Source organism: Bubalus kerabau, chromosome 17 (assembly GCF_029407905.1).
Source record: "Bubalus kerabau isolate K-KA32 ecotype Philippines breed swamp buffalo chromosome 17, PCC_UOA_SB_1v2, whole genome shotgun sequence".
Classification (NCBI taxonomy): Eukaryota; Metazoa; Chordata; class Mammalia; order Artiodactyla; family Bovidae; genus Bubalus; species Bubalus kerabau.
Genome location: NC_073640.1, coordinates 15,510,694 through 15,533,369, shown reverse-complemented (window position 1 = coordinate 15,533,369; position 22,676 = coordinate 15,510,694). Strand labels below are relative to the sequence as shown.

Below are 22,676 nucleotides of genomic sequence, written 5' to 3'. Positions count from 1 at the left end.
CTCCAGGAACTACTGACTGTGCTTTTCCCACATTTGATAAAATTAAAATAGCTTGGAGGTTCAGGAAATCGAGTCTCAGAACCGCCACAACAACCCGAAGAGATACTGTGAGAGCTTAGATGCATTCCCCCAAAGTTCCCAGCTGAAGTGGGCTGTGAAAATCTCAGTTTTCATAACCACATCTTTGTCTCAGACCCCTGCCCTCCCGCCCACTCCTCGCCCCAGCCTGGCAGTCACCTCCATAGGTGTTTGTTTAGCTGCAGGCTCTGGGCCTGCCTGGCTGGCGCTTGGAGGGAGGAGGCAGCTGCAGTTGGCCAGAGAGCCTCCCACCAAGCCTGCTGTTCCTGGGGACCCGGAGAGCTGCTCCCACCCCCGCCCCCACCCCCCGCAGACCCCAGGGGACTCCCTTGCTCTTCTAAGCGCTCACCCATCCCTACCTTCACTTGCTTTCCGTGTGCTTGTTTCACCCAACTCTTCAGATTAAAAATAGTCCTTCACTACACAGTTCTGGAAAACGTGGCAACAATCAAGATTCCCTAACCCTCGCGCACTTCCGGTGTCCCTAGAAATGTTTTGACCCCTTAAACAATAAAGCTAAGAGAAAGGAGGATGTCTGTGGTTGGTAGCAGGCGTTGGAGAGCATGTGTATTGACTAAGGACCTATCGAGCTATCTATTGTAATGCAACAAAATGCTAAGTTACACAGAGTGCACTTTTTTAATAGCAGATGTTAATACAGACGTTCACAGGGCAACCCTTATAGTAAAAAGAATCAAGCTTTTAGCCAAAGAATATAGCGTGTTCCTTTTACTATCTAAAAGGAAAAGAGAGACGATTTCTCTATTTACAATGAAAGTGTGGTCTCTCAGCTTCCGCCTGAACATTGGTCCTAAGTCCTCACCAAGCCCTAGGATCTGCTAAAGAACCTAAAAAACGGGTTGGCCCTGGTGTCCCCACACCTGGACCTTAGGGACAAACCCAGCTGTGAACACCCATCACTCCGTGGGGCCAAAAGCCAACGCCCGGGCCACAGTAACAGCCGAGCTAGCGATGGTCAGACCATGGCTCTTAGACAGAAAGGACCACACTGCGGCCATCTGTCTGCCCTCCGGTTGTCTGGGCCCTCCCCCACTCCCTCCGGACGCGCAGGACCTGTCTGGGTGCTAGTGGAAGATCATGCCATCAGACTGACCTAAGGTTCAAGGAATTTTCCTGTGCCTGCGGTAGGAGGTCTGAGATGCCCAAGTCGCAGCGTGGGGAGGGTCTTTTCAATCTCCGAAGCTGCTCCGGTTCTGGGAAGGTCCGTCTTGCAGGAGGCAGGGGAGTGTGCTCACTCGTGCAGCTGAGGATGCTAATACTTCCCACGATCCATAGGCAGGCAGAGGAAATCATTTATTTAAAAATGCGACTTCTTTCCCAGTGGTGGAAGCCCTGCTCGCTCACACGGAGCTCAGACCTGGGCGAGGGAAAGGAGCCGCCGTCTGCTTTACTGGAAATGAAGCACCGCTTCCGGGAGCTGTAGGGGGAAATAGGAGAGAAAGGGGATCCCGAGCTGGTAGAAGCCACCCTGGACGTGCGGGTCGAGCATCAGGGAAGCGTTGAAAGGCGGATGGAGGCTGGAGGAGGTGGCCAGAAGCGAGGCGCCCAGACAGCCGCCGGGCCCCTGCTTGGCGACCCCCAGGAGCTCACCCCCTCCAGCCGGCTTCTGCCCCTGCCGTCGGGCCAGGATGCTGTCTATGCTGAAGCTCTTGGACTTGTCCGAGCTCTTCGGAGAGCTGCGGGAGGTGGGGCGCGGAGGAGTCCCTCGGCCGTCCACCGTGCGCTCAGGCTGGCCGACAGCCACCGCCGCTGCGCCCTGGAGCGTGTCGCCCGCGTCACCCTCTGGGGACCCTGGCCTGGGCCAGGGGAGTGACGCCGGCGGCGGAGAGGAGGCTTCCCGAAGGGGCGAGGGGCGCGCGGGCGCTCTTTCCTGGATGGGGGTCGCGGGGCGGGGGCGCCCTCCGGCGCTCTGCACCTCAGGCGGCGCCTCTGCGACGCGCTCCTGCGTCTCGGCGCGGACCCGCTTGGCCTCCGGGCCCCCCGGGCCGGGCTTGGGCTTCCTCTTCCGGCGCCGGTAGTTGCCGTTCTCGAACATATCCAGGCATCGAGGGTCCAGTGTCCAGTAGCTGCCCTTGCCGGGCCGCCCTTTCTCGCGGGGTACCTTGACGAAGCAGTCGTTGAGCGAGAGGTTGTGGCGGATGCTGTTCTGCCAGCCCTGCCGGTTGTCGTGGTAGAAGGGGAAGCGGTCCATGATGAACTGGTAGATGCCGTTGAGTGTGACCCTCTGCTCAGGCGCATCCTGGATCGCCATGGCGATGAGCGCGATGTAGCTGTAGGGAGGCTTCTGGGGGGGCTCCACCCGGCCCGAGGCGGCCAGCGCGCCCGCGGGGGCGAAGGCCAGAGGCAGCCCGGGTCTCTCGGGGCCGTACAGATACAGCATGGGCGAGGTGGCCAGAGCAGGCAGCCGGGGGCTGAAGAGGTGGCTCATGGCGAGCGGGAGCCCGCGCTGCGCTCCCGGCGACGCCGGCGACCGGGCGGCTTAGGGACTGCGCCCCGCGCCGCAAGGGCCCTCCCGGGGAGCCTGCCCTGCGTCTGCCTCCCGCTCTGCCGCTCTCCCCAGCCGCTCCGCGCTCTGTCCCTTCTTCATGGCTTTAAAAATGTTAAATAATTGTTGTAAGTTTGCTATTATATGTTGACTTAGCGCTGGAAAATAAATTGTCTATGATAAACAGTCGCTGTGTTCTCAGCCCACCCACATTAATTAAAATTTCATTGCTGAAAAACTCCAAGCTTTTCCCTCCACGTGTCTTTTTGATACCAGCCAATCGGTTTCAGGGTTATTCCTTCATTTGTTTATAGAATTAGTCTGTTGATAAGTCCGCCCACCCAAGTTGAATCAAGCTGTGTTTATTTGGAAAAATTTCCGGGCACCCAATATATAAACGCACTGATCTGATGTTTGAAATATCACGTCCACCCCTTGACGCTGTAAGCACACACAGTCAGTCAGGCAGGATGTGGATCGAGGTGGCTCGGGAGCAGGGTCTGCCCCGCCAGGAAGACGAGGTGGAGGTGGGAGGGGCGCAGGGGTGTTTTACCTCTGGCCTAGGGGAGCCCCCGAAATCCCATGGCCTCCCACAAAAGACCTCTTCTTCTCCCAGGCTTAGTAGGAGATGGAGAGATGACACAGTCTCATAAATGCCTTCTGAGGTCTTGGAGAGCTCTTAGATATTTTAGCAGGGGAGAGGAGATAGATGAACGTCTGATTAGAAGAGGATGCAGCCCTCCTGGGAGACATCCTCAGGATGCCCTGGAGGAACTGGGGGTGGGGTGTACTCCCCAGGGGCCTCGCATCCCAAAAACGGGCAGGCCTGTCCCCCTAGGGCTCCCTGGGGATCCAAGAAGAGGACCCCAGGAGCCCAGCTTTTCCGATGCCGATGGCACAGGGCACTGAGAGTTGGCAAAGGTGTGCAGTAGCGGGTCCACAGCTTGGTTGGGGGCAAGTTTCAAAATCACCCCTTTTGGAGAGTCGAGGGGGAGAAGCTACGGTCTTTCTGATGGGGCTGAGATTGCAAGGAGGAACACCATAAAAGGGGAATTTGGCAGCTGGCGCGGGAGAGCTGGTATTTGTGAATGCGGGTCTCTTGCTTTATATTCTGCGCTTTCCTGTTTATAACAAGGAGGGGGTTATAACAACTTTACAAGTGCACGCAGCTGGCCCATGATTACATTAAGCATTTGGGAAGCCTGTTAGCTTCCCCCCCACCCCACCCCACCCCACCCCACCCCACCCACTCACCCTGGGGTGTAAGCACTCCCCACCCTGACTCATTTTACATTTAGCCACGTCCTGGTTTGAATCAAAAACCTTGATGATGCTGATTTAGAAGGGGGTGTCTCCCCTACTCTGCTGCCTTTGGGGAGAGGGGTGGATTGGCACTTAACGTGACTAGTTCCTGTTTATGATCTTTGCTGGATATATTTTAAAAGAAAGAAAAAGCTCAGGATAACTAAATTAACATCTCATTGAGTAAACCATGTGGATGCCCAAGAAGAAGAGGGAGGGGTGAAGATGGCACGTGGGGGTGGCTTGAGGAAGGACACTAAAGGTGCCTTAAGGCACGTTTGCTGCTTAACCCCTTAAGGGCTGTCCCACTGGCACACAGGCAGCACCATGCTGGGGACCAGCCGCTGGGGCGCGGGCCATCTCTGAACGTGGAAAAGCAGGGACAATCCCAACTTTAAAATGGAGGATCCAGAAGGTAAAGCCTGTGTTTGGGGGTTCTGGAGAGACCACAGGAGAGCAGGGACCTTTGAAATACCTAAAAGGAACTCGCTGACAGGGTCGAAAAACCGGTTTGGGTGCAGGCAGGGCTTGAGGGAGTGCCAGGTCAGGCCCCGGACACATTCAGGCCCCTGTCCCCAGCGCTGCTTGTTTAACTCAAGCCAGTGTCCCGCTGGTCCCCGCCTCGGTCTTGAGGATGGCCCTCTAGCCAAGAGAGGGCGGGACTCTGTATTCTTTCTGGATCCCCAGAAAGGGGGTGCTTTTATCGGAGCACCCCCCTTCGATCCTGGGATGGAAAAAGAACCTCAGTGTCTGCGCTTCTGCAGCCCACGGGCTCCACGGGCTCCAGAGTCACCCCAACCCTCCAGATCAGCGCGCCTCCTGCAAGCTCAAGTTTACATCCAGCCTCGGTGCCGGCCCCAACAGACCCAGAGCGAGAGACACACCGGTGTTGCTCCGCGGTCCCTCGCCCCCCACCTCCTGACCCGAGCCCTCCCTGGAGTTTTCCGGACACCCAGCGTCCAGTACGCACTGCCCTGCCTGAGGCGCGCCACCGCGGCGCTCCTTCTAAACTAGGAGGCAAATCCGAGCTTGAATTCGTACAATGATAAACACCGCCCAATTTGGGCATGGGCGGGACGCAGGCGGAGACACGCGCGGCTGGTGGGCAGGGCACTGATAGTAAAGAAAAAACAACCCCAGTTCTAGCGGCCGTCTGGAGAGGCGCGTCCCGCTCCACGTGCTGGCAGCAGTTAGCAACCTCTCTGGGAGGTTCTGGCCACAGAACTCCTGCAGGGCGCCCCAACCCGGCTCCGGCGAGGGGTCGGATCCTGGGTTCCCAGGTGAAGTGTGTAACCGAAGCCGAGGACGCCGCCGGCAGGAGCCCCGAGCGGAGGCTTATTTCCGGGGAGCGCAGGACACAGGCGCCGAGAGCCGAGTGTGGATGCGCCCTCGTGCGGAAGCTCTGTCGGGAGACTCTCACTGGGAGACCGGCCGAGCCTGGGAGACGGCGGGGAGACAGGGTGACTCAGAGAGCCAGATGGAGACACTGACCGTTCCCTGCAGGTTCAGAAGTCTTCAGATCCCGGAAAAGCACATTCATCTGTGAAGTCAGTGGGCGCGGGTCTCCCAGAAATCATGCTTCCGGAAGGACCGCGGCAGTTCCAACTCGGGGGCCCAAGAACAAATTGGGTTCAGCGTGGGACGAACCATTCCCAGCGCCCTGGCAGGAAGCCTGCTCCTGGGGCTGGTCAGGCAACCAGCCGGGACCACAGAGGCCTCACAGACAAAGGCTGGGTTGGGGGAGAGCGGCTGCTCTTGCGCCCCACCCCCATACGCCCTTCTTCTGTTTCACCGGTAAATAAAGAAGGCTGACATTCAAGTGAACCATGATCTGCGTCGTGTTCCCGATTATCCGCCTGGCTTTTCTAAGTGTGAAGACAGTTAACACAGTGTGTGTGTGTGTGTGTGTGTGTGTGTGTGTGTGTAGAGGTGGGGTGAATGAACGATTCTTCCTTAAGTCTGAGAAGAGTAGCGCTAAAAAGATGCAAGATCGCTTTACTGACGATCTAAAATGTTGAGAATGATGAGAATAAGGATAACATTAATAGCTAATTCTGTCTTGAATTACTATGCACTGGCACTCTTCTAAGTGCTTTCCTTGTATTAAGTCACTCCATTCTCACAGAAATCCTAAGAAACAGAACTTTTAAAGAAATCATTCCTATTCTGCAGGCCAGGAAACTGAGGCCAGGAATTTGACTTGCCTCAGGTCTTCAAGAGGAAGTGTTCCAAAGACAGGAAAACAGTCACATTATAATAGCTACTGTGTGTGGATGCCAAGGACCCTGTGGAAATTCTGTTGAGAACCCTGGCACCATCTACGGAAGATGGGAGGATGGATTTGCCCATTTTACAGATGAGGAGACTGAGGCCAGGCAGAGAGCACCAGAAAACAATGAAGGTAATAAATAGCACAGGTTGGAATCCACATGGTTTCCTCCAAAGGTGGGTTCACTGCGGTCTGACACCCTCAGTTGAGCACAGAAGCTAAGAGGTGTGTCTGGAGTAATCAAGGTGGGGGGAAGGGGAACCCTCTGGAGAGGAGAGGTCTGTGCTGCCCCTCCCCCAAGAGCTGGGAGATTTCGGGCATCCTGAGTAGGAGACCCAGAGTCCTCACTTACACCCTGCCAAAACCGGGGAGACTCTTTCCTCCCTTGCTCTCCTCTCCCATTTTGAAAGGATGGGGAGCAGTGTCGTCTGCTTCTTTCAGGGGCAGTGAGCCACGAAGGTAAGGGCTGGCTGGTCAGCTGATGCTGATTTAGTCCCAAAGAGCAGGGGCAGTTGGGGCCCGGGCACTGCCTTGCCCAAGCACATCAGCATGTAGCTCGATGTACGCAGCTAATTGAGATCCAAGGATCCTTTCTCTTCTGTTGTCCAGGTACATCCTAATAGCAACAGTCCTTATGATGGACTGGACGTTTGGAAGCACTTTGCACACGGGTGTTGGGTTCCTTGGTCCTGTCACTTTTTCAGTTGAGAAAGGGGCTCAGAGAGCTTGAGGTAACATGCCCCAGGTGCATGAACCCTCAGCTGGCCTGTGTGCGTAGGGCTTGAGTTGGTGCTCTGGTTGAGTTGGGTTCCGGTTAGAGAAAAAATTTCCTCTGGGGAGACCATCTGGAAAAATAACATGAGGGCACAGAGAGTGTCCAGAGGGGCTGCTGGAAAGGTAGGACCCAAGGTCAAGGGCCACTGAGCCTCCCTGAGGTCAGCGCGTCTCTCTGGCCTCAGTGACCTCCCAGCCTGGGTGGGCATGTGGACAGAGCACAAAGCGCTCCCCAACTCCATCCCCCTCAAAGGGACCATGGATGCCAGTAAGCTTGTCAAGCTGTCCACACACCCCCTTCCTGTGTTTCAGCCTCCACACACTCACAGCCCCAGGATAAAGCCCCACAGACCTGACACAGCAAAATCTGTAACACCAGTAAGACACCTTTGAGATCCAAACTTCACACAAGTGCCGTCCTTCTGCTGCAGAGCAGAAGCGCTGCCGCAGCGGAGAAAAAAAGCCTTGCGTGAGTTGAGGTCCCAGCCTTCGGAGCTGCCTGAAGCTTTCCCCCCTTTCTCACATGCCTCTGTCAAAAAGCAACATCTCAGATGCCTTGGTGAGCTGAGGCCATGCAAGACAGAGGCCGGCAGGGATTGCTTCTCAAAGTTTGGGAAAGCATTTCAAGTATGTGGTACCAGCAGGCACACTGGGTGGCTCTGACCAGTGTGTTCCACTCACCTGGAGTCTGGCCTCCCAGCACCCCTGGCCTGGCCGCACCTACAGGCGCTGAACCTCAGAGCTCTACTTCTCCACTGACCCCACACTCCGAGCGCAGGAGCCCAGGGTCCTGACAATGCAGGTTGTCACATCCCCTGAGACACCCTGAACAGGCTCTGAGCCCCCAGTGCCTTCTGTTCATTCTTCAGGGGAGTCTTTTCCCGGTGGCTCATCTGCAAAGGATCTGCCTGCCAATGCAAGAGATGCAGGTTCTACCCCTGGGTCGGGAAGCTTCTCTAGAAAAGGAAATGGCAACCCACTCTAGGATCCTTTCCTGGAAAATCCCACAGACAAAGGAGCCTGGCAGACTACAGTCCATAGGGTTACAAAGAATTGGATACGACTGAGCCATTGGGCACATACATTCCCATTGGCCAACCTGGCTCAATACCCTTGTCCAGTTTTTTGGATGAGGGCTGGGGCTGAGGATGGAGATGAGGTTTGAGGCAGTGACCACTCAGCCTCCAGGGACCTGGGAACTCTGTTCTGTACTTCGGGTGAAGCTCACCAACCTCTCCCAGGCTCAGAGGCAACCTTCCAGGCAGTCTTGGGTAAAGGGGAGGAGGTGGACCCCCAAAGATCTATGAGCCAAATGCTGACGTTCCTGGGACCCTGAATTTTCTTCTCCCTCTAACTTCTGGTCGTCACCTATTAGGAGCAGAGCAGAGGAGCGAGGCTAAGTGAGGACCCATCGCAGGAGCCGAGGATGAAGGAAAAAGCACACCTGGCAGCCAGCACTGCCCTTGCACTCACCTGCTCATTTTACAGATGAGAAGACTGAGGCCAGGAAGGAAAGGCACCTGTTCACACTGCGAGATGTGCTCCTATGACCCCCTAGCCCATTGCTCCAGCAATTTGAGAGTGCACATGGACACCGATTTTGGCGTCTTCCGGGACAAGCCACTTGGACCAGGGCAGTGAGGGCCGCCGGGCCGTAGACCCAAATCTAGCCGCGGGAGAGAGGCCCAGCTCTCAGCTTTGGATGAAAGCTCTCTGAGTCTCACAAGAAGCAGCGGCTACTCCAGTTGCGGCCCCTCCAAGGCTGAGAACCAGGGTACTCAAAGGCCACTGGGTCTCTCTGACGGCCTTTACCTCTCAAAACCGGACCTTGGGGAGAGACAAAGTCCACCCAGCCAAGGCCAGTGAGGGACGCAGGGTTATGTCTATGGGAAACGGTCTCTGTCGTGGTGCTCGGGTCGCTTCTGTTTTATTCGCAGTATCTTTGAGACCTGCCCGGCTGTATCTTACTGGGTCAGGAAGAAACATGGCTATCACACGCGGCTTCATGCAAACTGCATCTGTGGACCGCAGAGCCGCCCAAGCAAGGAGTCCTGGCAGCCTGAGACGGGCATTCCGGCCCTTCCAGCCCCGGCCTCCTTTCCCCAGTTCCTCCAAGGCCCCGGGACTCCCGAGGAGAACGGCGAGGGAAGGAGCTGCGTGTGGATGGATCCGTGGGGCCAGGACGTCCCCCGCCCTGGGTCCTCCGCCCCGCGTCGCGCGCCGTTTGGGCGCTCCGGCGGCAGACGCGAAGACCAGCAAGGCCGCCGGCGGTGCCTCGGCCCCGCGCTCAGCCTAGTCGGCTTGCCCTTCCTACTCCGCAGAGCGACTGGCGCCCCAGGCCGCGGAGCCCGGCGGCCGCGCGGGCTGCCGAAGGCCGAAGGCCGGGGCTGGGCCTGGCTCCGAGAGCCGCGCCGGGCCCCGCACGCGCCGGCCTCCGCGCGCCCCAGGCTCTGACTCGCCTCCACCCCACGGCCTCCAGAGGCCCAGGGTGACGCTCCCAACACATTCCCCAGGTGTCCAGGTTTCTACGGGACTGGAAAGGGCCCTTGCCCCGGGCTCCATGGCCTTCTGGAGCTACCCGGTCAGGTGAGCGGCCCACGCACAGCGGGGACTTCTTTAAGAGACTTTCGCAAAGTTAGGAGACCCCAGCGGGTGTCATGACAGATCAGGTGTCTGACCGGTGGGTTCCACTTCTCTCTCGGTTGTTTTCCCTGTGTCTCTGAGACCTCCTCTGAGTTCCAGATCTTAAGGTGAGAGCAGGCTTTCAGGGAGGACTCTTTAAAACATCTGGGGAAGAAGAACCCTCCAGAACCCTCTCCTAGAGGGGAGCAAAGTGAAACCCCAGTGCCCTGAGCCGCAAGCAGCGATCTGCGGCCTGATTCTGCCGCTCAGAGAATGGTCTCCGGGGTCTCTCCCTCTGTCTCTGGTCCTTCCCACTCACTAAGCACCAAGCACCTTGGCTCACCCCTCCTGCGGTCACAAAAAGGAATAAAATGCAGCCCTCATGTCTTAACCAGCTGCCACCTCTGGGGCCATAGATTGAAAGAATCTGTGTTGCACATATGGGGGAAATTATTATGCTCAAACTTTCCCCAGTGCTATTTAGGCATAATACAGAGACAAAATGGCATGTTAAAAACAACAGAATACCCAGGTTACATTCAAGGCCACCGTATCCAGGAAAATCATTATCTCCTGAAGTGTTAAGTTCAGGGAGCTGCACTCCAGGGAAGGTTACAGCTCACCTGCTGGGGTGGGAAACACATTCTCAGTTTGGAGCTCTGGACCCCAAAGTCACACACAGAGAGACCAGGAGGGGTTCAGCCAGTGAAACAGATAGTAAAGCCATTTCCCCCCGCAGCTGTACCTCACAGAGGCTGTGTTGCTATTTAAAATTTTAAGGACGGGATATCAAAATTGAAAAGTCATCTGTCACTTAAAATCTTGTAAAGTCTGACAAATTTAAAACTCTAAAAGCATTGTAAATTATTTTTGAAGTGCTATGAGGCTTTAAAGTTTTTCACTGCAATAGGGTAAAGATTTAGAAATCAAATCCAGAAGTAGAGAGGTCTCAAATTCACCTCTGATCTGGCCACTCCCAGGGACCGTCATTAAATGGTACAGAATCAATCCCCTTTGGATTTTCGAAATCCTGGTTCAGATCCTTTTCTGGAGAACTATTAAAGTGAGGAAGGAAGCCCGCATTTTAGGAAATTGAGGAAAAGCAGGATTCCCCCTGGTTCGCTGGTAGCTAATGGAAAATGTTTATCTTCCCCTCCCTCACCTCCTAAATTGGAGCTGGTTGGACACTGGGATGGAATGGTAGTGTTTATTTTGACTATTGGCCTGTTTTTCTGCATTTAACAAAATGCATTACAGCAAATGTCATTACGGCTCACAGCCCTTCAGGCAGCCACATCCAACCAGGACTGGTTCTCAACTGCCTGGGTCAGGGTGGGATTCTGAATTAATCAAAAGCCTTTTCTGACACTAGCCGGACAATAGGGGAGTTCCCGCAGTCCTCTGTGCTCATCTGTAGATGTCTACACATTTACCCACCTGTGTAACAAAAATAATCAAAACAGGTGGATTGGTGACCACACCTCATTTTTTAAAATTTGAGAATACAAACACACTGTCCGGACTTTGGGCAGAAAAACAACATGGGTTTATTTTAAGGCAAGTACAACAATTAAGACCACATAAGACAAACACAGGTGAAGTTAAATTTTTAGTGTTTTTTTTTTTTTTCTTTTAGGAATGCTGGGGGAGGAATCTACTATACAACACCATCACACTTTGTAAATAAAAAGTATCAGATACTTGACTTCTTTATCCGCCAACAACAACAACAAAATAAATTATTTTCTTGTTTTGTAAAAGACCTACAACTGGGAAAAGAATTATGTCTCATAATTGTACAGGGAAGGGAGGAAACCCCACATAGGTTTCTTGAATTTTCACTTTGGCAGTTAGAAATGGTCGGGCAAGATGAGAAATTATCCAGTGAACTCAACTTTAAATATTATATTAATGGCTCTGAAAAACAACAAAAAATAGCCTGATTACAAATCCACACACTTGTACAGCACGGTTAGAGAAATTTAAAATTACACACAGCACATACATAATCTATAGAGACCCCCATAGACCTATGGGGGTCTCTACAGAGAGTCATTACTGGGTCGCTATGGGATTTGGTCCATAAGTTATAATTTTTGAAACCCCGAATGGAGCAGTGAGCACAGCCATCTTGGAAGGGGAGGGGGATTTTTAAATCATTATTCATTTCGTTGGGCCGCGTCCCTGTACTGGGGCTTCTTGGGATCTCAGAACGGGGCGGCGAGTTAAAGTTACCTGCAGCTTCGCAGAGGGCGGAGGCTGGCATGCGCGCTCTCTCTGCTCCCGGGTCTGCGGAAAAAGCGGTGGGCAAGTTTTGGTTCTTTTTGCGTCTCTGCAGCCTGAATTGTCTGAGAGGGTCGCGTCTGGGAGGCGAAGCCGGAGCGGGCCAGGGCAGAGGAGGGCCGGGACAGGTCAGTATTTCGTGCAGTCATAGGAGTACGGAGCCGCGTGGCGGTAGAGGGATGGCGTGGATCTGTAGGGCAGCTGACAGCTCGCGTTGCTGCTCACCTGGGGTTCCCCGAGGGTCGAGTTCTCAATCCCCAGCCGGTGGGAGTTGAACATCTCCCTGACGTTAGGGAAAGTCTGCTGCTGGGCCGCGAACGTGTGGCCGGAAAGGTGGTTCAGGTCCCCGCTGTGGTTGAGATACCAGGAGGCCGCCTGGGCCGCGGCAGCCCCGGGCTGCGGCGCCGGCTGCGGCTGGGGAGCCGGCGGGGGCGGCGGCGCCTGCGGGTGGTGGTGGCCGTGATGCTGGTGGTGGTGGCCAGCGGAGGCGGCGAGCGCGCCCTCCTGGCCGGCGGCGAGGTTGAGGGCGCTTAGGGGCGATGTGGGGCCGCTCGGGTGGTCCGAGAGGGCCTCGTCCAGAGCGGGCGGGACGCACATGTGCGCCGGCCGCTCGGCCCCGGTGTACAGGCTCATGGCGCGCATGCTGCATTGGTAGCCCCCGGCGCCCGCAGCCTCCAGGCCTTGCGCGCAAGGCTGGCCATAGGCGGCGGGCGGCGCGGCGGCGTAGGGCAGCGCCAGCGACGGCACCACCAGGCCCGCGCGCCCGGCCGCGGGGCTCAGCTCGCCGCCGGGCGGCGACGTTCGCAGCGTCATGATATTCTCCACGCTGAAGCCGGGCAGCCCGTTGGGCGCGCCCGCGTGGTGCTCCGGCAGCGAGCCGTCAGGGGAGCCGGCGGGCGTGGAGGCCGCGCTGCGCGGGCTACCCTGCAGCGCGCTCTCGGGGCTCAGTGTCTCCACCTTGGTGATGACCGGCAGCGCCGGCGACGCCGCCTCGCTCTTGATTACCACCTTCTTCTCGGCCTCCTTGGGGGTGTCCGCTAGAGGGGGGCCGGCCGGAGCGCCCTTGGACGCCGCCGGGGGCGGCTCCTTGAGGTGGGCGCGCTCCTCCTTCTCCTTGGGCACGTCTTTCTTCTTGAAGCGCCGCCGGCGCCTCAGGAAGCTGCCGTTCTCGAACATGTTGTAGGAGTCCGGGTCCAGGGTCCAGTAGCTGCCCTTGCCAGGTTTCTTGTCGTCGCGGGGCACCTTGACGAAGCACTCGTTGAGCGAGAGGTTGTGGCGGATGCTGTTCTGCCAGCCCTGCTTGTTCTCCCGGTAGAAGGGGAAGCGGTCCATGATGAACTGGTAGATGCCGTTCAGGGTGATCTTCTTCTCCGGCGCGTTCTGGATGGCCATGGTGATGAGAGCGATGTAGCTGTAGGGCGGTTTCACCAGGTCCTTGGGCGCCGCGGGCTGGTGGTGGTGATACGGCGCGTAGGAGCGGCCCATGCCCGCGCCGTACTGCTCCGGGTGGCCCGAGTAGACGCCCATGGGGCTGGTCATGCCTCCGTAGCTGCCCGCCGCGCGGTAGTAATTCTGCTCGCTCAAGTAGGGCACCACTCCCAGGGCGTTGGGGTCGGACACAGAGTAGCGCGCCTGCATGCTGCGTCCGAGACGGCTAGCCACCGCCTGCGCGCACGGACCGCGAGGAAGGCCCTTACGAGAGCGAGCGCGAGCGAGAGAGGAAAGAAGGGAGCCGGTGGGGGGAGCCCCGGGCGCCTGGAAGCCTCAGGGGTGAGCTGGAGGAGGCGCCGGCGCGGGGCGCCCGCCTTCGGGTCGGGAAGGGGCGCTCGCTTTCAGCGGACCGGGCGGAGCAGCATCTTGGAAGGCGCGCCCCGGCGAACGCAGCGCCGGCCCCGGCTCACTCCTCGCTCGTTCCCGGGACTCGGCGGGCGGCCGGGGACCTAGCGGAGACGCCGCGCGCGCGGTGGACCAAGGCAGGCCGCTCGGTCCGCGTCAGGAAAGGGAAGGCGGCTATCCAAGCCCCCCCACTCAGCAAATCGGCAGCCCTGAGGGTCGGCGAGCCGGGGTCCAGAGTGCTGCCCTGCCGAGCCCGGAAAAAGAGGCAAAGTCCCTTTTAGGGAATGGGAAAAGTTTCAAAAGTCTTCTTGGTGAAAGCGAGGTTTTACTTTCCCCCGGCCACGCCCCCTCCGGGAACTTTGGACCAATAAGGCGGCCGCTGTAGGGACTTGGAACCAATCAGGACGATGAGCGCCGGAATCCGTCGGCTCTAAGACCCAGCCGCGCAGAACCAGACTTTCCTGCAGCCCAGTCTTAACTTGAAAAGATTTTTTTTCCTTAAAAAGTTATATCTTATTAAAATTTATTTTATTATCACATTTTGGTTAATGGGCCCACGTGCCCAGAGCAAAAAAAAAAAAAAAACTAGCGCTCCTTTGCAGATAAAAGTGAGTTTGAGATATAAAATCGAATTAATGTAGTCCAATATCTCCCCAAAGACCTTGTAAGGAGCAAAGAACCTGGGACTATTTTTCTTATTAATGAGTGATGAGGCGAATAATTAGATTTCCTAATTGTGGGGGCCCAGGTGTAATGGATTCCAAGTAAATGTGCTGAATTGGAATGGAGAGGCCTCCTCTGGATGTGGTCATTATTTAAGCAAATAATTAACAATCGACGGGGAGTTTTCAGGTTCAGGGCCGTCAAGAATAACCTATAAATGTTTAAGAGGCGAATTATAGAAACCGAGTGCCCCTCACCCCCACCTGAGGAGGCAGGCCCAGGCGTCTATAGGGGATATAGGCAGATAAGCGAAGTGGGGAACGTAGCGATGCCTCCAGAATATAATCCTCTAAACCCGCCGTGGATTCGGTAAAGCATCCCCGACATCGGTTGCTGTGTTGTGGGGTTTGGGGAAGAGAGGGAAATAATTCTGCTCATCTCCCCCTCTGCCCTCCGGCGTAGACGCTCGTAGCCCACCAACCCCAGCCTCGCCGCGTCGCTCCCTTTTCCCAGAGATAAATTCCCTTTGACAGGCTGACTCCCGCTCTCCCCGAAGCCGGGAACAATGCACCAGCCACCCGGCCCTGCGGCAGAGCTGGGCTCCCCTGCCCGCGAGGAGAAACCCGAGCCGCAGTCGGTGGGGGCTTCGCCGGGGACGCGCGTCCATGGCGCGGGCTCCCGACCGCGGCCCCGCCGGCAGGAACCCTCAGCCCCGCGCGCAGCCCCCGCCTCCCGCTCCTGGCGAAGCCCCCTCGGGAGTCTCCGCGTTGATTTTCTGTATGTTAGTCTTTTTTGTTTGGCTGCGGTTTGATAAGGTGATCTGGGCACCCGGGCTCCATGCGAGGATGGGGCAAGCGACTGCAAATGGTTCAAGACACCTCGGGAGACGGTATTATTCTGGATAAGAACCTAGAGCGACTCGGAGATCCTAGCCCTTCAGCGCTTTCTCCTTCTCTCGAGGAATCCCGGGAAGTTTGTTTATTTGTGCGCTGAGTATTTATTTCTTCAACACCTCGAATAATCAGGTCCCCTTTCGCTCGCTTCCCCGAAGGGCAGGACACTCTGTGACGGGCTAAACGCTGGTCAGAATTCTTCTGGAAGTTGTCTATCCCGGTTGGGTAGTGGAAGAAGACTTCGGATAAAACTTTTGTATTTCAGGATTCCTTTTCCCCTCCTCACTGTCCCCATCAGTTGTTTATAAGGTCCCCAAGAAAAGGGTTTTCGAGAATCTACCGTCAGCCTTAGCTTTTGGAGAGGTGAATAGAAGGCGCTGGGGACACTTCATTCATTTTCAAAAACGGAACAAAAGAAAAATACTTAAGTTCGTTACCGATGAATGGTATTATGTCCTGATAAATTAAAAATCAAAGGAAAAGTATTTATTACAAAATAGATTCCTATTACCTAGAATATTCTGCTTCTGAAACATTCACTCCATTTTTTATGGGCACTCTGGGTTCTTTCTCAAATTTGATTTTTAGGGGGGCAACGAAGTAAAATGAGGCTGCCCACTCTTCCACTCACAGGTGAATGGTTTGAACTCCCACCCCTCCAGCTTCCACTACAACTTTATTATTTTTTTCATACCTCTAGTATTTTCACATCCATTAAAAAAAAAAAAAAAAACACCTTTAGCAAAAACTGTCTTTCTCCTTGACTATGTGACAGGCAGCCCAAGTTCTCACAATTTTACTGGAAATGCAAACTATTGATCAGGAAACACCCCTCAGTCTGTAGACTTCTTGCAGGAATATTATTTACTCTGCTTTTTGAGGTGCGTTTAAAAAAATTTAAAAGACTTATCACATCACAGGACAAAAACCAAAATAGCTAAGGACCACGGAAAATAAATCCCAAAATGGCAGTTTCTGTCTGAGTTTCTGTTTGCAAGGGTGTCCAGGTTTAAACCAATGATATCTGAAAAGAACTAGGCTGAACTGCCTAAATTATCCCCCCAATGCAAAAAAAAAAAAAAAAAATGTGGGGTGGGAGGGGAAAAGTCCTTATAATCAAGACAGAAGAGGTGAGAGAGACATTTTCCTTTGCCCCTGGAATTAGGTTTCTTCTCCGCTCAGTAGGACTCCGGGAGAGATGTTTGTTCAGGTTATTAAAACAACACCTTCCACACACCTGGACTTTGCAAAAACCATGTTTCCGATCTTTTCTTTTTCCTGCCAAAGTATTTTGGATTGGAGGCTGCTGATTTTTACCATTCTTGACCTTGCTGTCAGTGAGCTGAAAGCCTAATCGGGCCCCAGAGGGCCCCGTGCATCACTAGAATAATAAGCGACTATAACGGCAGAAGATACCGAAGTCAATCCCCCGCCACCCGGCATGGAGCCCTAGTTTGGGCGCCTCGGGCTCCTGCACCTGGAGGCAGCTGGGGCGGCCCCGTGGTGTCGGCGCCACCTTGAGGCCTACTAGGGAACTACCCTTAAAATAGTTGGGGGGTGGGGTGGGGGGGTCAACCGTTTTGGTTACAATGGAGGTGCTGACACCTTATGGAGGCACCTTAGCATTGCATGGCAGGAATAAAGTAGAAAGAAGGTAAATAAACTGTGCCTAGCGTGGATCAAGAAAAAACAAAACATTTTCCATAGTTTTGCAATGTGTCAAGAACATGATGTGTTGGAAAACAGAAATGTCTTTGAAACTGCTTGGGGAGCAAGAAATCCTCTCTAGGGAGACTTGCTGAGGTTTTAAGCAAATAAAACCTGCTCCTCTTAGGTGTCTACAAGTCTGGCAATATTTTTTCCAGGGCTGTTAACAAATTGCTCTCCTCCATGTCTCCCTGCGGCAGCTGTCTTTCTGCCCCGTGTGTAGCGTGAGTTCAGGGAATTCATCAAAAATGTTTGTGCTGCATGTGTGTGCCTGACATTGGCAGGAACAACCCATAACCATAACCAAAGTTAAAAGAGACTTCAACATCTCTGCAACAGCTTCTGCTTTTGAGGCACAACCAAGAACTCAAAGATTGGACAAGCGAAAGGAGTTTTGTGTCTCTTTTCACTATTTTCAGTACATTTTCCTCTTGGGCTCACAAGGTTTTAGGGAAAGGGTCCAGGAATTAGAGCAGTCTCAGGCTTCCAAAAGCTACCTGGGATCTGATGAACCCTTGGGTTCATCACAGTCAATGCTCTTTCTTAAAAATCCACTGCAATCCAGCACCTAGAAATGTTTTCCAGGGCAGAAAGTGGTCACTGCTAGAAACTTTTCCAAACCACCGTTCATAAAAGGTAGCACCATGAACAACATAATAACAGGGGTAAAGGCTATTCTTCACTAAAAGATGAAAGAAACTTGACAACTGAATGCAGTACTTAATCCTAGATGGAGGAAATTTAAAAAAACAATACTACACGACAGGTTTGAGAATACCTGGAGAAATTTTAATCTGGCATCATATTCAGTAGTAGTCTTGTATCAAGGTTAAAATTCTTGACTGTGATAATTATATGTGATCAAGTAAGAGCATGTCTTGTTTTTAAAAGATGCATGTCAAAATATTTAGAGCTGATATTAATCATCTCTGCAACTTTTAAAAGATTCAACTAAGAGGGAGGGTGTGTATAGAGAGGAGACAGAAAGAGAAATGTATCTAAAATGAGGCCAATTGCTGAACCTATGGTATGTGGGTATTCATTGATTTTGCAAATTTTCTCTAACTTTGAAAATTTTCAAAATTAAAAACAAATGGGAGAAAACCATCTTTGTTATTTTGGAAATTAAAAAGGGATGTGACACAGAGCAAACATCTTTCCATGGAAGGAAATTAGGGTTTCCATATTGTAAACTACTGTGGGGGCCCACCTGGCCCCCAGTGTCTCGTCTCCTTGTGTTCTCCAAGTTTCTGAAAAACAATCTTGAACAACCGTGGATTTTATCACATTAACTTGTGGTTATTCTGTTTGTTTGTTTGTTAAAGCTGATTGTCTAAGGAGCCTTGTTGTTCAGTCACTGTGTCTGACTCTTTGGCAGCCTATGGACTGTAGCACACCAGGCTTCGCTGTCCTCCACTATCTCCTGGAGTTTGCTCAAATTCATGTCCATTGAGTCAGTGAGGCTTTCTGTCTCATCCTCTGCCTCCCCCTTCTCCTTTTGCCTTCAATCTTTCCCAGCATCAGGGTCTTTTCCAATGAGTTGGATCTTTCCATCAGGTGACCAAAGTATTGGAGCTTCAGCTTCAGCATCAGTCCTTCCAATGAATATTCAGGGTTGATTACCTTTAGGATCCACTGATTTGACCTCAAAAATATAGTCATGTCCAACTCTTTTCAACCCCATAGACTGCAACCCACCAGGCTCCTCTATCCATGAAATTCTCCAGGCAAGAATACTGGAGTGGGTTGCCATTATCTTCTCCAAGGGATCTTCCTGGTCTGGGGATCGAATCTGGATCTCCTGCATTGCAGGCAGATTCTTTACCATCTGAGCCACCAGGGAAGCCCCTAAGGAGCTTCTCTATCTTTATAATTCAAGCACTGCCCCAATTAGCACAATCAAAATTGGAGAAATCTAATAGAGTACTGTAGATGTTTCCAAAACAGAGTACTAAAGATATACGTATGTTCTTCTTCTTCTTCTTGTTCAGTCACTCAGTTGTGTTTGACTCTTTGTGACCCCACGGACTGCAGCATGCCGGGCTTCCCTGTCCTTCAGTATCTCCCAGTTTGCTCAAAGTCATGTCCATTGAGTCGGTGATGCCATCCAACCATCTTGTCCTCTATCATCTCCTTCTACTCCTGCCTTCAATCTTTCCAAGCACCAGGGTTTCTTCTTAAAGAGAGCTAAATGGATGCCAAACCTTTTAGTTGGCCGTTTCCTTGTTGCTGTATAGTTGGTTTGCTTACACAGTGTATCAGTCAGTTGAGGCTGGTATATGCTGCAGTGATAACCCAAGTCTCATTGACTTCGTAGTCTTGAGCCAACAGCTGGGTGTCACTCAGGAGCCTGGGTTTTCAAAGGCTGCCTCTCCTGTCACCTCAGCAGGGGCAAGAGAGGGAGATTCTGCCCTGGAAATTAAGTGTCCAAGTGATGTGTCTCTTCCATTTGCAACTCACCGAGCTGATCACGTGGCCCCAACACGCCCCAGGGACGGGAAGTTCAGTCTTCCCTGGGCCCAGGCAGATGATGAGCTGACTTTTGTTTGGCAACCTCATGTCTGCTACACAAGCCCTACGTCTCCAGGCAGTGGCAACTCTGTCTTGTTTCTCTGCAGCCCTAGTGCCTTGCGGGGTACCTCGGAGCAGGTGGACAGGAAGTGTTTATTGAATGAATGTATGACTTTTCCAAGACTTTTCTCCCTAATAAATACAGAGAAAATATAATGCATGCCCACTGTGTGCCAAGATGTTCTGCCTGTGACATCTCATTGAATCCTTTTTTGGGGTAGGTACTGTTATTATCACCATTTTAAAGGTGAGGAAACTTAAGTCTAGAGATTTTAAGTAACCCCAAATTTTCAGCTACAAGTGAGGGAATTGGGATCTCTTAACTCATTACTCTGCTGCCTCTTTGAGATTAGGGTTAGTGTCTTGGAAATTAGAGACAACTTAAAAAGTTAAAATACAAACTTCTATGTAAATAGTCTATGTGGAAACATACATTTATATAATTTCATGACTATATATATACACAGTCAAGAGTGTGTGCGTGAAGGCATGACTGCTGAACACATGACTCAATGTCTATGACATTTTAGTTTTTTATACCACCAACTTGCAAGCCTGTAATTAACCCTGTGGGGTAAAAGGATTCATTATCAGAGCCCAGAAAAAGCAGACTGCTCCCTGGGAGGTGCAGACAGGGCTTTGATTGTTGGACAGGGCAGGGAGAGAAAGAGGTGAGGAAGCTGTTTTTCACTGAGTCTGCAGACTGTGGGTTGGGTATTCTGAGCTCCAGGAAATACATCAGGCTTAGAATCACCATCCTCCCTCAAAGTGACCACTGGGTCTCACGGTGACCACAAGAGAGGGGGATCCTAGGGGCCTACAAAGGACTGAACGAAGCAGAGTGACTCACTCCCCAGGGGGAAGGGAATCTAGCTTCCTGGGAGCCAGCTTCTGTTGTTATTAGAATTGTTTTATTATTCTACTTATTTACTTTTTAGCACTTTAGGAGGTGTTTGTGTGAAGATGATGCAGAGAGAAGAGAGGGAGCAGAAAGCAGACCGTGCCGTTTAACATCTGTAGAGTCTCGCAGGAGAGGAATTGAGTCATGGAGGAGCAATCCCGGTCGGCTTCCCGGAGTAGGGGGCCTCTGGGGACTAGAAGTGGAGGTGGGTGTGTTTGAACTGGCAGTGGGCTCGGCTAGGCTACGGGTGTTCACTCGGTAGCTCCCTCTTCTGCCCACCCACTCCTGGCAAATGCCCGTCAGACCTAGCGCTCAGTGCTGGCCTAATTGAGAATAAACCTTCAGGGGCCACACGCACCGCCCTCCTCCCGGCGCGCGGAATCGCAGGCGCATGCGTGAAGTGGAGCGTTCCCACCAGCCTCTGCCGCAAGGCCACCGTGCCCCCACCCCTTGGTCCAGACCAGTGCGCAGGCGCGGGGACTGCGCGCACCGGTGACGTCACTTCGCGCGGGACTCCGCCGAGGGAGGCGTCGCGCACTGACAGCGTCGCCATGGAGCCGAGGGCGGGTGAGGGGCGGCCCCGGGCACCACCTGAGAAACGCGCGGGGGACGCGCAGGGGCCACATGAGAGTCGGGCAGGGGACGCTGAGGGCTACCTGAGAGACGGGCCAGGCAAGGCTGAGGGGCCACCTGAGTGTCGGGCGGGGGACGCGGAGGGGCCGCCTGAGAGACGGACCGGTGGTCGCGGAAGGGCCACGTGAGGGACTGGCAAGGGGTCGCGGAGGAGTCCCCGGGGATTGAGAGGAGAAACCACCAGAGACAGAAAGGGGACATGGACGGGCGGGGTCTCCGAGGGTTCTGAGCGGGGTTGGGACGCTGTCGGTGGAGTAGGTAGAAGAAGAAGCGGGGCTGCCTTCTGGGTAGGTGGTGGTGTCCGTTTCCGCACCCGCCTCCCCGCGATGAGCGCTGTCTCCTGCGTCGTCTGCCCCAGGCCCTAAGGAGGCTCGCCCCAGAGCCCCTGAGCTTCGGTGATTGATTGCAGGATTGCCTGGCAAAGATGGTACTGAGGCTCTCGCTGCCCCACGGTCTATTAAAGCCGAGTTCGAGAAATGTGAATAAATCCCCTCCTCCGTTACGGGAAACAGGTGCTGGTAGCTCGGTGGAATGGTAACCAAGACCTTTGGAGACGCTTGCCAAGTGCCAGGACTGCGCTCGGGGCTAGAGATAGAAGGAGGAGGGAGACCCAGGCTGACCTAACGGGCAGTTACAGAACAGGGTTCATGCATTTCTCACATTAATATATGTCGCCTTTTATTGACCGAATTATTTCCCATGTTTTGGTAACTTTCCAAGGGCAGGGACCTGCCCTTTTATTCTCTCCCTCCCCTTGCAATTAGTCCACTGCGTTCTAAATGGGAGTCACTCAGATGTGATGATTAATTGACTCTGGAGCAAGGGCCGCAATTCCTACAATTCCTGGGTCCCACACAGCATCCTGCACAGTGCTGGGGATGTTGGACCTCTGAGTTGTTAGTGAAAGTAATCTCATAGCTTTTTAAAAAAGTTTGTTTATTTGGCTGTCGTGGGTCTTCATTGTTTGCAGGGGCTTTTCTCTAGTTGTGACAGGGAGGGGCTGCTCTCTAGATGCAGGACACAGGCTTCTTATTGAGGCTGCTTTCCTTGTTGTGGCATACAGACTGTAGAACGTTCAGGCTTCAGCAGCTGTGGCTCCTGCCACTAGAGCACAGGCTCAATAGTTGTGGCTCCTGGGCTTAGTTGTCTCTCGGCATGTGGGATCTTCCTGGACTGGGAATCGAACCCGTGTCTCCTACATTGGCAGGCAGATTCTTGACCAGTGCGCTACCAGGGAATTTGTTTTAATGGTTTCTGTTTTGAAAAAAAAAAAGACAACAAACAGTGAGGGCGTTTTGGGTTCCTCAAGAATCAAAGGTCCCAAAGGAGGAATGTCTGTCTCAGCTAGCCCTGACGGGAGAGGAGGGGTGAACCAGAGAAGGGAGGAGAGGAGGTACAAAGACCTGAAAAAGACGGGGGAACAGATGTGGGAGGCCAGGGACCAACACTGGGCCACTTTTTAAATTCAAGGTGGGGAGTGGCAGGAGATGAGGCTGAAGCAGACAGCAGGGCTTTGTAGCTCATTCCACACTCTGTGTCAGGGATCCTCAGAGCACTGGAGCAGCATGGAGGAGAGACTTCTGGAGGTGGTGCTAAAGCTGGGCCTTGAAGAGGGAGGCTTTGACTGACAGGGTGTAA

General features: G+C 53.5%; 3 protein-coding genes across 12 annotated transcripts in view; 1 reads left to right on the top strand and 2 right to left on the bottom strand.

Moving 5' to 3' along the window:
- Positions 1-462: 462 nt before the first annotated feature.
- On the bottom strand, positions 463-2,676 carry FOXL1 (forkhead box L1). Its single transcript, XM_055552573.1, has one exon. The coding sequence runs from the start codon at positions 2,525-2,527 to the stop codon at positions 1,487-1,489; it is 1,041 nt and encodes a 346-aa protein (XP_055408548.1). The 5' UTR covers positions 2,528-2,676; the 3' UTR covers positions 463-1,486.
- Positions 2,677-11,074: 8,398 nt separating this feature from the next.
- On the bottom strand, positions 11,075-13,945 carry FOXC2 (forkhead box C2). The gene has a single exon (XM_055552053.1). The coding sequence runs from the start codon at positions 13,470-13,472 to the stop codon at positions 11,964-11,966; it is 1,509 nt and encodes a 502-aa protein (XP_055408028.1). The 5' UTR covers positions 13,473-13,945; the 3' UTR covers positions 11,075-11,963.
- MTHFSD (methenyltetrahydrofolate synthetase domain containing) overlaps positions 11,944-22,676 on the top strand; it is a 27,657-nt gene continuing 16,924 nt past the window's right edge. For 2 of the 10 annotated variants that reach the window (XM_055552054.1, XM_055552057.1), the window contains exon 1: positions 20,438-20,972. In XM_055552054.1, coding sequence (XP_055408029.1) covers positions 20,957-20,972 — 16 coding nt within the window. In that variant the 5' untranslated portion in view covers positions 20,438-20,956. Of the gene's footprint in view, positions 11,963-20,427; positions 21,078-22,676 lie in introns of those variants that run through there. The other 8 variants (XM_055552058.1, XM_055552060.1, XM_055552059.1 and 5 more) reach the window with 7 other exon arrangements.

Bases quoted from the DNA above. Each gene is read 5' to 3' on its own strand.
- FOXC2 (XM_055552053.1), bottom strand. From the start codon at position 13,472: ATGCAGGCGCGCTACTCTGTGTCCGACCCCAACGCCCTGGGAGTGGTG.
- FOXL1 (XM_055552573.1), bottom strand. From the start codon at position 2,527: ATGAGCCACCTCTTCAGCCCCCGGCTGCCTGCTCTGGCCACCTCGCCC.